The sequence below is a fragment of the Aulonocara stuartgranti genome, assembly GCF_965226115.1.
Source record: "Aulonocara stuartgranti genome assembly, chromosome: 6".
NCBI lineage: Eukaryota > Metazoa > Chordata > Actinopteri > Cichliformes > Cichlidae > Aulonocara > Aulonocara stuartgranti.
This window is the reverse complement of record NC_138944.1, coordinates 38,320,806-38,338,313: the sequence shown is the minus strand read 5'-3', so window position 1 is coordinate 38,338,313 and position 17,508 is coordinate 38,320,806. Positions and strand designations below refer to the sequence as shown.

Here is a 17,508-nt window from a genome sequence, read left to right as displayed (position 1 = left end):
TCCTCGGGCCCCCCAGCGGAGACTGGAGACAACGGCCGGAGCGGTCCCTCGGACCCTCCAGCGGAAACAGGAAACAAAGGCCGGAGCGGTCCCTCGGACCCTCCAGCGGAAACAGGAAACAAAGGCCGGAGCGGTCCCTCGGACCCTCCAGCGGAGACACGAGATGAAGGCTGGACGGGCCCCTTGGACCCTCCAGCAGAAGCCATCACAAAGCCAGCAGGCATGGAGTCCTCTGGCAGACATGAAGGCAATGGGTGCTGTGCTGAGCACTGGCCCTGCTCAGACAGCACTGACACGGAGTTGTTCTCTGAGGGCTGCTTAATCTTCAGGGGTCCAGAATCAGCTGGGGACTGAGACCTAGCCTCTGGGGAAGCCCTGGAGTGCAGAACGGTGCCTGAAGCAGCTAAAGCGCGAGAAACTCCCTGACTGGACCTTAAATTTTCTCCCTGCATGGAGTGAATGAGTGGAACCGGTACTGCTGGAGCCAGAGCTACGGGTAGCGGGGGCACTGGAGCTACTGGGGCCTGCGCTACAGGCGGCACTGGAGCTACTGGGGCCTGCGCTACAGGCGGCACTGGAGACTGAACTGAGGGTGGCACTGGAGACTGAACTGAGGGTGGCACTGGAGACTGAACTGAGGGTGGCACTGGAGACTGAACTGAGGGGGACACTGGAGACTGAACTGAAGGGGACACTGGAGACTGAGCTGAAGGGGACACAGGAGACTGAGCTGAAGGAGGCACAGGAGACTGAGCTGAGAGTAGCACTGGCTGCGGGGGAGCTAACTGAGCTGAGAATGGCTGCGGGGGAGCTAACCGAGCTGAGAGTGGCTGCGGGGGAGCTAACCGAGCTGAGAGTGGCTGCGAGGGAGCTAACCGAGCTGCCGGTAGCTGCACAGGCGATAAGCAGCTCGCGTTGACATCCGCCACACAAAACGCAGCCCCTGAATGAACAGTCATGCAGTCTGAAAATGAAAAAGAGTCCTCACTCACCACAGCCGGCGATTTAGAAGCCCGAACGTCCGGCTGTGGGGTGGCGCGCTTGCGGCGCGATCGGCGTTTCCTCCCCGCAGACGGCTCCGACGGGCCGGGCAAGATCACATCCGGCGAGTCGGGCAGCGAGGCAGGAGTGGCTGAGAGAAGGTGAGGTGTGTGCCGGAGAAAAGCCTGTATGGTCGGAGGAAGTGAATTCAGTAGCCATGGCAGGCCGGAAAAGAGACATTGTAGCCGACCTTCCACGGCGCGGCGAAGCTCGTACGGAGGATTCTCCAGCCACAGCCCGAGGAGGATCTCCACATTGTAGCCGATGTCATCCTGGAGCTCCTCGGACGGATTGACTGCCGCTGGGTCCATGGTGGCTGGTTCGTTCTGTCACGGTTTGCGGGGCAAGCCGTGTGGATTTGTAGTAAGGACCCAAAAGGCGGCAGCTCTGGTGCAGGTGAGTGTTTATTTACAGGGGTGTAAGTACAAACAGCGGTGGCGACAAAACATGAAACCGGAAACCTAAACTGGGTAAACTAATAAGACAAACCAGAATGAGGATGCAGGGAGGTCCGGAGAAATACATACGGGGAGACCGAGGGGAAACAACACAGACGAACCAGCGATTACTAAGACAGAAAATACAACTTAAATACACTCAGAACACAGGGAGATTACACACAGGTGGGAGACACAGCTGGGAGTGATTAACATGACGAGACCAGGGAGGCAAACTGAAAACACTCACATAAGACGCAGACCTTCACAATAAAACAGGAACACACGGGGGGAACAGGGTAAACACCAATTAGAGAACAGAACCAAAATCGCGAAGAGAAAACACAAAACGCTGGGTCAAAAAGACCCAGGATCATGACAATTTTATATGGTACACGGCGCTCGAAAATCTGTCAAATGTTGTAGTACAACTTTGTTAAGCTATGAATCCACACCGCTTGATGGATTGTCGGAGCATTACAGCTATCATAGGCAGGAGCCTCGCGGAGTGATGCGTACTGTGCTTCAACATAATATTACCGTATTGTGTGTGTATAACCTCTTTTTAAGTTTTGTAGACATTATAAACGGTTATGCTGAGGATATGTCGGCCAATTTCCACTGGAAATGCCTTTTGGTTAAACTGTCAGTAAGGAATTTGCATTTGCACTGTTAAATTTTTATATAACTTTAATGCACATAAAAAACAGCTGCTTGTTTAAGTGAAAATACATTGATTTTTTTTTTTGCACTAATAAAGTTGTGGAGATGTAAAGTGTTTTGTCTAGTGCCAATTATATCATCAGTTATATCGTTATCGTAAATTTTCAAATGTATTTCGTGATAAATATTTTTGGTCATATCACACTGCTCCACTGCTGGGATAATGAGCTGGCCAAAGGAGGAGATAGAAGCCACTGACATCAAGACAAGGAAGCTCCTTACCATGCATGGAGGGTTTCACCCCAAGTCCAGCACCCTGAGGCTGTACGCTAAGTTTAAGGAAGGAGGCCAGGGACTGGTGAGTGTCAGCACCACAGTCCAGGATGAGACAACAAACATCCACGAATACATCCGGAAGATGGCCCCAACCGACCGTGTGCTCAGTGAATACCTCAGGCTGCAGAAACCCAAGAATGAGGAGGAAGAGGAGGCACCATCATGGAAGGACAGGCCCCTGCACGGTATGTACCACTGGCAGATAGCAGAGGTGGCTGACATCCAGAAATCCTATCAGAGGCTGGACAAAGCTGGACTGAAAGACAGCACAGAGGCACTGATCATGGCAGCACAGGAACAAGCTTTGAGCACAAGATCCATAGAGGCTGGGGTCTATCACACCAGGCAAGACCCCAGGTGCAGGCTGTGTAAAGATGCCCCTGAGACAATCCAGCACATAACAGCAGGGTGCAAGATGCTAGCAGGCAGGGCATACATGGAATGCCATAACCAAGTGGCCGGCATAGTGTACAGAAACATCTGTGCCGAATATGGCCTGGAAGTCCCAAGGTCAAACTGGGAGACTGGGTGGTGGAGAATGACCGAGCTAAGATCCTGTGGGACTTCCAGATACAGACGGACAAAATGATGGTGGCTAACCAACCAGACACAGTGGTGGTAGACAAACAGAAGAAGACGGCTGTAGTGATAGATGTAGCGGCATCAATGACAGCAACATCAGAAAGAGGGAACACGAGAAGCTTGAGGAATACCAAGGGCTCAGAGAAGAGCTCGACAAGATGTGGAGGGTGAAGGTAACGGTGGTTAATGGTGGAGTTTGAAGGATAGACCATAATTGCCTGTAGGCTGAAATGAAGGTGTGACAGTATGTTTTAACATGCATACTTATCTGCAGTGTGTGACTTTTATTCAAAATGTGAAGCACTTTGCAAGCCTATCTTTTAAAAAGTGCTATACAAATCAATTTATTAATAATGATTATTATTAATTATTATTAATATTAGTATTATCAAGGATGGGGCTCATAACAACAATGCTCAGTAGATAGGGAAGCTAGGACCACAGCACCACCTTGAACAGGATCCAGTAACCGTCACAGTGGCAGACCTTCACGTGTCATATATTCACACCTATTGGCTAAAGAAGCTAACTGCACTCCATAAGCAGCTTCCAGTACAAATGAACTAGCTGCTAATAGATAAGAAACACCCAGAATAGGACAGAAGGCCAGACAGTCCTGATCCCCAAGGATCCCCAGAAGGGAATGATAACCTGCCAAAGCACAACACGGAAGCTCCTGTCAGGCCGCATAGCAGCTAAGAGGATCAGGCACATAAGGAATTGGTAAAAAAGAAAGAGTGTTAGGGTTTAAAATGATTAAACAAAGCTGGTTTTATTGTTTTTATATACACAATGCAGTGTGCTCATAAACAAGTTAGCGCTCCATGTTTGAAGGTCAAAAGCTTCATCCAGCGGCATGTCTGGACTGAAATATTGAAGAGTTGACTTAGCGCAGAGGGTTTTGCAACATGCTTACACATCACACTTGATAATGTTAGAAGGATATTCTCTGGACCGAAGGGAGTCTGAACAGAATGTCCTGAACTAGACATGTAGAATCAGTAATATTAAAATGATCAGCGCTAGGCAGGGAGGTGTTTTTGTGTCTGTCTTTGTGATTCCAGGAAAAAGGAGCAGATAGGAGGTGGGGACAGAGTGAAGACTCATAAGGAGACAACAGGACTGCCACGTTGCTTCCGGAAGAAGATACCCATAATAGTACTTGTTATTGTTGTAGTATAAAACTGTACGGCCCAAACCAGGGTTATCCTGAGGGAGACAGCTGTTCACATCCATGTCCTTGTAATTTGAACAACAATGCTATAACCTATAGGCCAAATTCAAGACAACTGAACAAGTCACCATCAAGTACCAAGGAGATGCTCTGTCCCAACTGCTGTTCTTCATAGGCATGAAACCCATCACCCATACCTTTAACAAGATTGAATATGGATACTGACAGTGGAATGGAGCAACTGTTAGCCAATTCCTCTAAATGGATGACATCAAGTTGTATGCCAGGGGTGAACGAGACATCGATTCACTCATCCACACCATGAGGATATAAAGCAACAACAGCTAAATGTCATTCGGAGAAGCAGAGAGGGAAGGTAGTCAGAACTGTGGGGATTGCACTAGCAGAAGGCAGACATTGAGGACGGCTACAAGTACTTTGGAATCCCACAGGCAAATGGAAACCATGAAGAAGCCACTAGGAAAACCGCAACCAGCAAATACCTGCAGAGAGAAGGTAGGTGCTGAGGAGTCAGCTGAATGGGGAGAAAAAGATCCAGGTAATCACCGCCTACACCCTGCCGGTTGGTATAATCAGCTGGCCAAAGGAGGTGACGCCACTGACATCAAGACAACAAAACCTTCGGCTGTAGAGGCCCGAGTGCCACAAAAAATAAAAGCAAAAAAAAAATTCAGGAAAAAACAATAAAGAACCATGAATACATCAGAAAGACAGCCACAACTGATCATGTACTTAGTGAATACCTCAGGCATCAGAAACCTGAGAAAGAAGAGGAGGCAGGGAGAAGAATTATGATGGAAGGATCGGGCCCTGCATGTACCACTGGCAGATAGAAGTGGCTGAAATCCTATCAATCGCTGGACAGAGCTGGACTGAGACACAGCACATAGGCACATTCGAAAATAAATTAAAAATTATCCTTGAAAGTTGACCTGAAACTTTCAACACATTCTTACTGTCATCCAACTGCTGTAAATCTGTGCCAAGTTTAATCTCTATTGGCTGCAATATTCCACAAAAATTAAAGGACAATTTTGCTCAATACAGTCAACGCAATATGATCACATCACATCAAAGGAATGTGATAACATTGTGTTAAAAATGTATGTAATGTTCTGAAAGGCACATTCAAATAAAATGTATTATTATTATTATTATTAATCATATTATTATTAAAGATCAGCAGTTCAGCCCCTCCAAGGTTCAAGGTTACTGTATTTATACCTTTAGGTAAATTTGTTTTACAGAAAAAAAGATAGCATATGGCATCCCTTCACAAAACACACACACGTATTTAATCCTGACAGAGACATATTTGGTAAATAGACAAGATGACTCAAACCAAAAACAGTTCTTATTAGGTTTAGTGAGAGCAGCAGGGACAAAGCTGTTTTTATAATGCTTTGTCCTGCATCTTGTAACTAGAAACCTCCGTCCAGAGGGAAGACACTGAAATTCACCCCGTAGAGAATGGGAACCATTATAAAGAACTGATAAAGCCACCCTCTGTACCTGTTTAGAGTACAGAGAGGCAAAATCTGATTTATTGAGTTTTTCTCTGTGACAGAGGTCTGACCAAACCATGCCACCAAACAAAGAGATAAAACAGACTCAATAGAAGAACGATAAAACCAAAGTTAAAATTGATTAAAAGACAGTCTAATAGATGGGTTATGGTCAGCAAATCCCAAAGAGGGAGGGATTTACAAGCATTCTTCCACTGAATTTCATGTCAACTATTGAAGATGATTGTTTATGTACATTTTTATTTATTAAAATAAGCCTGTTGGCAGACATGTAGAGAAGGTAACCCAGAGGAAGAGTCAACTGGCAATTTCATGTCCACAATCACAGATAAATTTTTATGTAATATTATATTGAATTTGAACAGAAATGTCCTTATGTTTGTGCAGTGGATTGCGATGAGATGTCCAAGAAGAGGAATCTGATGAGAATTTGAAGTCGAGCATAATTGTCCTTTATTTTCTGTGGGATATTGCTGCCGATAGAAATCAACCTTGACAGAGATGTAGAGTAGCTGAAGGAAGAATAACATTGCCACCCAAACTGAAAAGAAGAATAAATGAACACCCAATCAGGAAAACAATGGTGCAGGAGCTTAATTTCTCTTAATTTCCTGAAGAGAAAAAAAGTGAATGTGTTCATTTGTATGTGTGTGTGTGTGTGTGTGTGTGTGTGTGTGTGTGTGTGTGTGTGTGTGTGTGTGTGTGTGTGTGTGTGCTTGCGCCTGTGTTTTCAATCAGCAACAAAGAAGAAGCGCTACTGTAAAGCTTAGTGCAGTCAGTGTAAGAAAATTGATGTCGGCTCGCTTGACTGCAGTGCTCTGTGTTAGCCACTGTTGACCATTACTAGGATTCCTTTTAAGTTCTGTCAACTTATTTCCATGGGAAACATGAATGAAAAGTTCTAGGTACTATTTTTGAATTTAAGTAATAAACATTTCATTTTTATTATAGCCTAGAGACTGGTGATCTGTCCAGGTATACCCTGTCTCTTCACCAATGGCAACTGGGATAGTCTCCAACTGCAAACGCACAAACAGATTCTGGTCGGTTTAATAGACAGTGTGTGTGCTGCAGCACCAAGCTATAAACCAGGCTATAAGCCTGGTGCTGCATCTCAAAAGACTGTGAGGGGACTTCACTCAGAGATGGAGAAATATGCAAAAACAGCAAACGGCAGCCAAAATAAACGCTTGCTTTTTGTTTAGAATTCCATCTCTGCACATCTGCATCTGGACCCTAAACTCTGACAGAAACCTCTACACTGCAAAATAGTATGCAAATATTTTGTTGAATTGCTGATGCAGTTATTGTTATCTTGTCCCAAGGCTTGTTCCCCAAGTAGGTTTTCCAACTAAGCTATGTGTACACAGATATTTTATATATAGCAAGATGTATTTTACAGTACAGTGTGAGTGGTTGTTTGCAAGAACTGACCTGGACTACAGCATATTCCACCAGGGATGAAAAACCAAAGAGCAGACAGGCAATGAGCCAAATATCAATAGCCTTTACATAGGAAACCTTTGGTAGCTCTGAAGCCAAGGACATGCTCTCACTGGATAGCGAAAGCACTGACAAAATACCTAGAAAAGCACAGACGTTAACATGTTAATTTTACCATTTTATAATAATCATTTCCAGGTAATTGAGATTTCTGATCATTTAATTCTGCTTGGATACATCAAAAAGAGGAGATTCAATTTTAAAAGTAGTGATCATTATAATACACCATATTGAATATACATATAACATCGCATTTGCTACAACTCAGTTACATCTGAATGCCTTCTTTAAGAGTTCTGTAAATTGAACATTATGATCCTTTATCAAGCACAGTATTAAATGTATGGCTGCATCATTATGTCAATCTGAGCAGAGGGAAACAGTAGTATTAAAATATGTTTTAGTGAGGTAAAGTTTTAAGAAGTGAATGATCAGTCTACAGTTACAGCTAGCACTTTTTTTTCTCATCATTCAATATTCAATCTGTCTTTGTGGGAACAGAGCAACGAGGAATCTTGACTGAAATTAGGTACTGATTCATAATGAAAATCTCATGCATGCATATAATAATGCTCTCAATAGGACTTGAAAACAAATTTAACATCAGGAAGAGGATGTTTCTCAGAAAATGGCCTGGTTAAAGCCCCTCTGAGACATGCATCTTGTTATTAAATTTGTTGATGTCATGTCTTATTAATCCAATTACAATTCTGTAAAGGCCAGCATAGTCAGATTTGCTTTATATTTGCCCGAATTACATGCTATATATGCTGAAATAACCACATGTTCATAGCAATTGATTACTGAACTAGGTTTGATAAGTATTGCTTTACAGTAGCTTTGTGAAGGTGAAATGTAAGAAACAAAATATATGGCTCTACACAGATAAATGACAAATTTATCAGTTTGTCTTCCAGTAACAGTCGTAGCCACAACAAATAAGAATATGCTCATGTACACACAAAGATGCCATACCATTTCTCTATTCTAAAATCTGGATGGCAAGCTTTATGGAACTTAATGGGGTCCATTTTATATAAAGTAACATGAGATCAGGCATTGCTGGGGAGACTGGATTCAATCAGAACCGATAAAGCTGGGGAGACAGGTGAGACAAGTTTAGAAATGATCCTTGTGCATTAAGGTTAGACATAGACATTTAATCTACATCTGCTTTTCTTTCTTTTCAGTACATGGTACAGCTTTCTCCCATGCTCCTTGTTTCTCATGAAAACACAGCAAAAGGTTGACCCTTGGAGCTACTCTCACTGGAAAGACATGAGACCTCTACACTTTATATTTTAGTCAACTGAATCAACTTTAGATTTAATCAACAATAATCTTATGACTTTTGGTTAACTAAAACTATACTAAAAGTAAAAGAATTTAGGTGACAATATTAAACGAAAATCATCTGTCAAAATTAACAAACTCTTGACAAATGCTTTTCATAAATTTAGTGTTTTCATGAATTCAGCTGCTGTTTTCAAGAAACCTATTTCAAAGCTGAGATTTTAAAGGGAAGCACAGTAATAGAACGTAATTCATTGTCCCATTAATTGCACCAGTATGTATTGACAATGAACCAGCATGGTCAATGCAAGACCTAAGTGGAAATTAACAATTATTAAGTGATTTGTATGTTTTTTTTCCTTTGAGGTGTCCAACTGTCTTGAATAAAGAAGCAGCTGTGTTACCTGCAAACACAAATAATCAATGCCTGTATTGAAATTTAAGCATGAGGAGTCTTAGGCCAAACACTTCTCTGTATAGGGTACCCAGCACTGAAATGCAAACATTTGGTTACAGTTTACTTAAATGTAAAGTGATTCAAACAAAGAATGCAAAATGTGTTTTTGTGGTACTCACCTAGTGGCACCCTTGCAGCTGAGGCATCAGGGTTGATCCAGAATGACAACCAGGACAAAACAACAATCAACAGTGTTGGAGCGTAAACTCCCATCAAGTAAAAACCGACCTGCCGTCGCAACGTAAATATAACCTCGACACAGGTGTAGTATCCTGGAAACAGAGAATGATTAAATACTCAAACACACAGATCTTAAATAGATAAGATAAGCTGTTCATATTCAATATTTTCTGCATTACTTTGAGACAAACTATCTTATTTTCATTGTAGTTAATAATGGCAAATTATCTTTTTAGACAATCCCGACAATCAGACAACTCCTATGAGCAATCACTTGGTGACAACGCGAACAAAAAAACTCGCCTTTAACAGGAAGAAACTATTTAGGGGAGGGGAGAGTAGAAGTGACAAAAGACACACTAGAAGAGAGCGATAGAGTTTAATCACTGCTAATGAATAAAAATAATAATGGTCGATAAATGCACAGAACACGAAAATGAGGTGAGCGAAGAAGAAACAATCAATGAATCATGGGAAGCCCCAAGCAGCCTAAGCCTATTGCTGCGTAACTATGGGAGGATTCAGGCTCACCTGATCCAGAGTTGTCAAAAAGGAAAATTTTAAGCCTAATGTTGAAAGTAGAGAGGGAAGCTGGTTCTGCAGAAGAGGGGCCTGATAACTGAAGGCTCTTCCTCCCATTCTGCTTTGAGAAACTCGGGTAATTCTGCAGTCTGAGAGAAGTGGCCTACTGTGACAATATACTACTATTATTTATTTAAGATAAGATTGGACTTGATTATTTAAGACCTTATTTAAGAAGGATTTTAAATTCTATATTTAACAGGTAGCCTGAGAGTAAGCGATGGAATTAGGAGAAAATATCATCTCTCTTTCTAGTCCCTGTCAGTACTCTTGCTGCAGCATTCTAAACAAACTGAAGGCTTTACAAGAAGCTCTTAGAGTGACCTGATAATAACGGGTTACTATAGCCTAGCCTAGAAGTAATACATGCACAGACTAGTTTTTGCCTGCATAGTATAATAAAATTTCAATTTACAGAAATTGGACATAGTCTTTTAATTCAATTACAGATTACTAACCTGTTCCTTGGTAGTACTTTGTGCAGTTTCCATATTTTATATCCTCTTGCTTGATGTCAAACTGTGGGAGAGCAATCTCATCCATTTGAACTGGGTCAGACTGCCACATGAACACAAGATCACTGGTGGTGTAGCCAACTAAAACATAAAAATTAGAATCATAAATTTTACAGCATCAGCATAATAGACATAAAAAGTACACAATATAATACATAATATGAATAGTTTACATTTTGACTTCAATTTATTTTTTAATTTCTTTGTTTCAACTAATTTTGCCTTCTCCCACTGCAGTATACCATTAGATGAGTATGTTAAAATGGGGATAGCAGCCCCAAAATCTGCTGGAAGTAATTTAAAATCAAGATTCCAGAAGCTACTGGAAGAAGAACAGAGCTCTTTATATTACAGCACATGTGGTAGTTTTCATGAAATATAACATACAAAGTACTGAGCACTTGTTGGCCCCTTTGACTTCACTCTATGCTCCTAAACCATCTTGATTGGGCTTTGGTTTCTCTTCAGCACTGTAGCCAGGCTGACAAAAAATCAGAGCACTGTTGAGCCAACCATCCCTTTAACAGCTAGTAATGACTTCATGAACTTCTTCACAAATAAAATTTTAACCATTAGAGAAAAAAAAAGACTTATAATCATCTCACAGATGTAACATTATCTACAGCACCATTGATATTCATTTAGATTCTTTTTCTCTGATTGATCTTTCTGGGTTAACTTCAGTAATTCATTTCTCCAATCCATCTAATGTCTTTTAGACCCCATTCCTATAAGACTGCTCAGAGAACTCCTGCCATGAATTTAAGCTTCGATCTTAAATATAATCAATCTATCTCTAATATTCGGCTATGTACTACAGGCTTTCAAGCTGGCAGTAATTAAACTTAAAAAGCCATCTCTAGAGCCAGCAGTGTTAGCTAATTGTAGGCCAATCTCTAACCTTCCTTTCATATCAAACATCCTTGAAAGAGTAGTTGTCAAACAGCTAACAGATCATCTGCAGAGGAATGGCTTATTTGAAGGAATGGCTTCAGTCAGGTTTCAGAGCTCATCACAGCACAGAAACAGCTTTAGTGAAGGTTACAAATGATCTTCTTATGGCCTCTGACAGTGGACTCATCTCTGTGCTTGTCCTGCGAGACCTCAGTGCAGCGTTCGATGCTGTCGACCAAAATATCCTATTAGAGCGATTAGAGTACGCTGTCGGCATTACAGGTACCACACTGCAGTGGTTTGTGTCATATCTATCTAATAGACTTCATAGGTTTTCACTGCTATGCAGATAACACACAGCTTTATCCATCCATGATACAGGGACTAGAAAGAGAGAGCAGATTTCTCCAGTATTGGCTTGCCTTCATTGGCTTCCTGTTTAATCCAGAATTGAATTCAAAATCGTGCTCCTCACATACAAGGTCTTAAATAATCAGGCCCCATCTTATCTTAATGACCTTGTAGTACCATATCACCCTATTAGAGCACTTCGCTCTCGCTCTGCAGGCCTACTTGTTGTTCCTAGAGTATTTAAAAGTAGAATGGGAGGCAGAGCCTTCAGTTTTCAGGCCCCTCTTCTGTGGAACCAGCTTCTAGTTTGGATTCAGGAGACAGACACTATCTCTACTTTCAAGATTAGGCTTAAAACTGTCCTTTTTGCTAAAGCATATAGTTAGGGCTGGACCAGGTGACCCTGAATCCTCCCTTAGTTATGCTGCAATAGACTTAGGCTGCCGGGGATTCCCATGATGCATTGAGTTTTTCATTTCCAGTCACCTTTCTCACTCACTATGTGTTAACAGACCTCTCTGCACTCAATCACACTTGTTATTAATCTCTGTCTCTCTTCCACAGCATGTATTTATCCTGTTTTCCTTCTCTCACCCCAACCGGTTGCAGCAGATGGCCCCGCCCCTCCCTGAGCCTGGTTCTGCTGGAGGTTTCTTCCTGTTAAAAGGGAGTTTTTCCTTCCCAAAGTGTTTGCTCATAGGGGGTCATATGATTGTTGGGTTTTCCTCTGTATGTATTATTGTAGGGTCTACCTTACAATATAAAGCGCCTTGAGGCGACTGTTGCTGTGATTTGGCACTATATAAATAAAATTGAATTGAATTGAAAAAGATATGACCTAAGTATTTCGCTGAGTATTTCCAATACTTGGTCAGGTAAATAAAAACATGGAAAATTTAGCAAAACGACTATCAGTTGTTATTATATACTTTTGAAAAATGCATCAAAAATGTTTCAAACTGCACTAATACCAAGAACCAACACAGTTGCCCTGAATGGGAAAAAAAATGTGTTTCTTGTTTGCGTGTTTATTTTCTTGTTGTCTTTTCCTCATTCTTAGGCTACGTTCACACTGCAGGCAAAAGCACATCGAACACGACTTTTTTGACCGCATGCGACCCATATCCGATCATGGTATGACAGTTTGAACAGCACAAATCCGATATTTTTAAATCCGACCTGGGTCACTTTCGTATGTGGTACTGAATCCGATACAAATCTGATGTTTTAGAAAGCGACTGCTGTTTGTGTCACAGTTGCCGAGGCGAGCCGTGTGGTGTTGGAGGGAAAGAGGACCCAAAATGCAGGCAGTAGATTGATGATGCTAGTGACGTTTATTTCCAAGTGACGGAGTGACAGAACAGGCAGTGAGGCATGACAATTAACTGAAGAAACCTAGACTGGAAAAACTAAATAACAAACCAGAGATCATACAAAACGGGGTGAGGGGCAGAGAGACGCAAACAAGGAACAGAACACCATGAAACACAGACGAGCTGACAACGAGCACAGACCGACACCCACTATCTATGCACACACACAAGGTAATCAGGTAATCACGCACAGGAGGAAAGAACAGCTGATCCTAATACACAAAGACGACTGGAGGATACAAGCTGAACACAATGACAACACACACAGACCTTCAAAATAAAACAGGAAATCCAGAACACAAACAGGGCACAAGGGGAGGACACAGAATACCAAAATCGGAATAACTAGAAGAGAGGAAAATAATCATATAAAACCCAAAACGCTGGGTCAACGACCCAGCACCATGGCAGTTTCATGTCGCCTTTAAATCCGTCTTTTACATCACTGACACGAGACAGACACCAATTACCAGTGCCGGAGAAGCGCCCAATAAGACATCGTGAACGCTTCCTGGCCATCCAGTGTAGATGTCTGTGAAACTGTTGGGAAGACAATGTTGGAGATATGTGAACATTTTATTTGTACTGTATAATCTGCAGATTCTGACAGAAATCTGCAACTATCCTTTGAAGCACCGCTCCTCTCTTAAACAGCAACAAGGATCATTATTAGGCCATATGTAAATAACAAAATAACTTTATAACTTAAAGCAAAATTGGAAAACATAAAATCCGAAACAGTCAAACAATACTGTTTGGTCTGGGTCTAAACAGAGCGCGTTGTGTGTGATGTCTTCTTTTGCGCATGCGGGCCGCTTTGAGGGTTCACACTAGTGTGTTTGCTGTCACATTTTATTTGTAGTGTGAACAAGCAGACAAAAAAAATTGGATTTGATCAAAAAAATGAGAATTGAGCATTAAGACCTGGAGTGTGAACGTAGCCCTAGCTGCACAGCTGTGACTTGTGACTGAACCTTTTTTATCTGATTCTGGGTCAACAAGACTGAAGATGTTTTGCTGCTCAACAGAGCTCTTGTGTGGTTGATTTAAGAATGCTGGTCCAGTCAGCCAAGTGGTATTAGTGAACTGAGAGGCTTGGACACTTGATGTCCTGCATGTGGTCTTCTGCTGGAAATGCTCTTAGAATATTCATGCTGTTTGATACGATATTTTTAAGGCTTAAATAAGACTCTGCAAGAGAGGTTTGTGTTCCCTTAATCAGGCAAATGGCTTCCTCTTTAGTTGGTTCATTTGGAAACCAGACCCTCATCCACATTCTCACATTCTCCAAAGTGTTTGGAGTCTGGCCCCTGTTGCATTGTTGTTGTTGTGTATGTGTGGCTGGCAGCCGGGACACTGCAGCCGAGAAGTGTTGTAACAGCAACTGTGAAATAATAAAAAAGTAAATGCTGAAAAGCATGCAAACATTGCTGGGTCTGTCAGGGTTATGTTCCATCTATAGCTGGACTCATCACATTTTAATGCAGCTTTGCAGGTGCGGGCAAGATGTCCAGATGATGAGCAGCATCTGAAACAATTTTGTTGCTCTTTTAAGCAGGCCTTCTAATCTTCAGTTGTTTCCAATCTAAAGCCACAGCATTTCCTCAGTGGGTGAGGCTTGTAGTGGATGGGACAATATTTATCTGGTTCATCGTTAGCTGTTACCTTCTGATCTGCATCCGACTAGACATTAGTCTTTTGCATCGACACTGGTTTCCTGAATTTTACAGGCTTTAAGAAAAGCCTCTCTAGCTTGGGAAAATAGTTGCTTTGATGTACAAAGCTGGGATCATTCCTTGTCTTGACAAGGAATGATCCCAACTGCCACCAGGCAGTTTATCTGCCACCAGGCAGATAAACTGAGTAAGGAAAGAGACGGGATGATAAGATATATGATACTCTTCCTTATACTTTGATCCTTGAGAAATCCATTTGTCCTGCAAGTTGCATGGCAGCTTCTGCACAATGGGGCTAATGCTGCAAGCAAGTCCAACTCTTAACTGGTGGTAAGGTTTAAATCCTTTATTGTGGTAAGGAAAGATGACGTTCATGATCTGTAGGTTTCTGGACAGTCATCAAATTGTGATAATTGTGACCGACCAGTTCTATATGTGCCAAAGTTTTTGCCATGTCCATCACACCTGCACTGGATGCATACTCTTCATCAGGGGACTAGCTGCATATTGGTTTTCATTTGTTCATGGTGCAGTCAAAGCACTTAACATTCACAAGAGCACTTTCTTCCTCACTGATCTTCTTCTATGATTAAAGTGCTTACGCATATTCATACTCTGATGGATGCATCAGAGAGCAGCTTTGGTTAATATCTTGCAATATTTGGCATGCAGACTTGGGGGAGCCAGGGATCGATCCACCAAACATTTGATTCCAAACCTTCCAGTAGATGACCTGCTCTGCCTCCTGAGCCACAGCAGCCTGCGGCCTTTAATGTGTCTACCTGGGCAATGCAGCTGCTGCCTACTTTTCAAAATGCAGGGCATCTAAATTAGCCTCCAATCTTGCTTTGGAAACCTTGATGGCATTTTCCCTTTCTACAAATGTTTCACAAGCTCTTGCAGCTTCTGCCAATGCTCTTGCTCATGCCGCTTCAATACCCCCAGATGATTTTGATGAGCATTTAGAACCAGAATGTTTAGAGCTGATGCCTTATCTTTAATGCTCAGTGATTTCTTCAGTGAAGGGCTTCTCCAGCATGTCTTGTCCATGTTTACTGTTCACGTCAAAAAACTGCGATGTACAGGGTGGGCCATTTATATGGATACACCGTAATAACATGGGAATGGTTGGTGATATTAAAGTCCTGTTTGTGGCACATTAGTATATGTGAGGGGGCAAACTCCTCAAGATGGGTGGTGACCATGGTGGCCATTTAGAAGTCGGCCATCTTGGATACAACTTTTGTTTTTTCAATAGGAACAGGGCCATGTGACACATCAAACTTATTGGTAATGTCACAAGAAAAACAATGGTGTGCTTGTTTTCAACGTAACTTTATTCTTTCATGAGTTATTTACAAGTTTCTCTTTGTTCACAGCCATTTACATGTCGAAGAGGTTAACACGTGAGGAGCGGATCTAAATTGTGTTGATATCTGGTGAACGCAGTAACCGGGTCATTGCAGCAGATTTCAATGCAAGACACCCTACGAGACCACCCATCTCCCATGCTACAGTTAGCAAACTGCTTGCTAAGTTTCGTGAAACTGGTTCAGTGTTGGATTTGCCAAAATGTGGACGCAAGAAAAATATCACTAATGAAGAAACATCAGTGGCTGTCTTAGCTTCATTCAGCAAGAGCCCACAGCGTAGCACTCGCCGCATGTCACTGGAGAGTGGCATTAGTCGAACATCCCTTCGGCGGATATTGGCTACTCACAAATGGCACCCTTACAAACTCCAGCTACTGCAGCATCTCAACGAGGATGACCCAGATCGGCACACAGAATTTGCAGAATGGGCAAAACAAAAATTGGAACAGGACCCTCAGATCACGCAGAAGATTTTGTTCAGTGATGAGACAAACTTTTATGTAAATGGTGAAGTTAACAAACAAAACCACCGCTATTGGTCTGATACTAACCCACATTGGATGGATCCTCCAAGACTGTTGGAACAACAAAAGTGATGGTTTGGTGTGGTATATGGGGTACAACGATAGTGGGTCCATTCTTCATCAATGGAAACCTCAAGGCCACTGGATATTTGAAATTGCTACATGATGATGTGTTTCCCTCTTTGTGCACTGAAGCTGGCACGTTCCCTGAGTTCTTCCAGCAAGATGGTGCACCACCACATTATGGGTGCAAGGTCCGATCATTCCTAAATGAACGGTTTCCTGGAAAGTGGATTGGTCGTCATGGGCCAGTTGAAAAGCCTCCAAGGCCTCCCGATCTGACCCCCTTAGACTTTTATCTTTGGGGTCATCTGAAGGCAATTGTCTATGGTGTGAAGATACGAGATGTGCAGCACCTGAAACTACGGATATTGGGTGCCTGTGCTGGCATTTCTCCTGCGGTGTTGCTATCAGTGTGTGAAGAGTGGGAGAAGAGGGTTGCATTGACAATCCAACACAATGGGCAGCACATTGAACACATTTTATAAGTGGTCAGAAACTTGTAAATAACTCATGAAAGAATAAAGTTACGTTGAAAACAAGCACACCATTGGTTTTCTTGTGACATTACCAATAAGTTTGATGTGTCACATGGCCCTGTTCCTATTGAAAAAACAAAAGTTGTATCCAAGATGGCCGACTTCTAAATGGCCACCATGGTCACCACCCATCTTGAGGAGTTTGCCCCCTCACATATACTAATGTGCCACAAACAGGACTTTAATATCACCAACCATTCCCATGTTATTACGGTGTATCCATATAAATGGCCCACCCTGTAGTTTATTCAGCTCCATATCCATCTTTTCACTGTACTGCTCTCTTTGTGTCTGCATGTGTGCGTAGGTCCACAATTCAGTAGCAAGCCAAAGAATACAGGAGTCAGGATGTAGCATCCCAGCTCCCGATGCTTTATTTTACATTGCACCGCCACATACCATTAAATC

The 17,508-nt window shown here is 42.3% G+C and overlaps 1 protein-coding gene across 1 annotated transcript in view; it reads right to left on the bottom strand.

Moving 5' to 3' along the window:
• The window catches only part of LOC309708442 (glycine receptor subunit beta-like), an 80,124-nt gene that overhangs the window by 17,773 nt on the left and 44,843 nt on the right, over nt 1–17,508 (bottom strand). The window contains exons 7-9 of the mRNA XM_082536498.1: nt 10,254–10,391; nt 9,153–9,305; nt 7,215–7,363 (exon numbers count right to left, since the gene is read on the bottom strand). Of these exons, the coding sequence (XP_082392624.1) occupies nt 7,215–7,363; nt 9,153–9,305; nt 10,254–10,391 (440 nt within the window). The remainder of the gene's footprint in view (nt 1–7,214; nt 7,364–9,152; nt 9,306–10,253; nt 10,392–17,508) is intronic.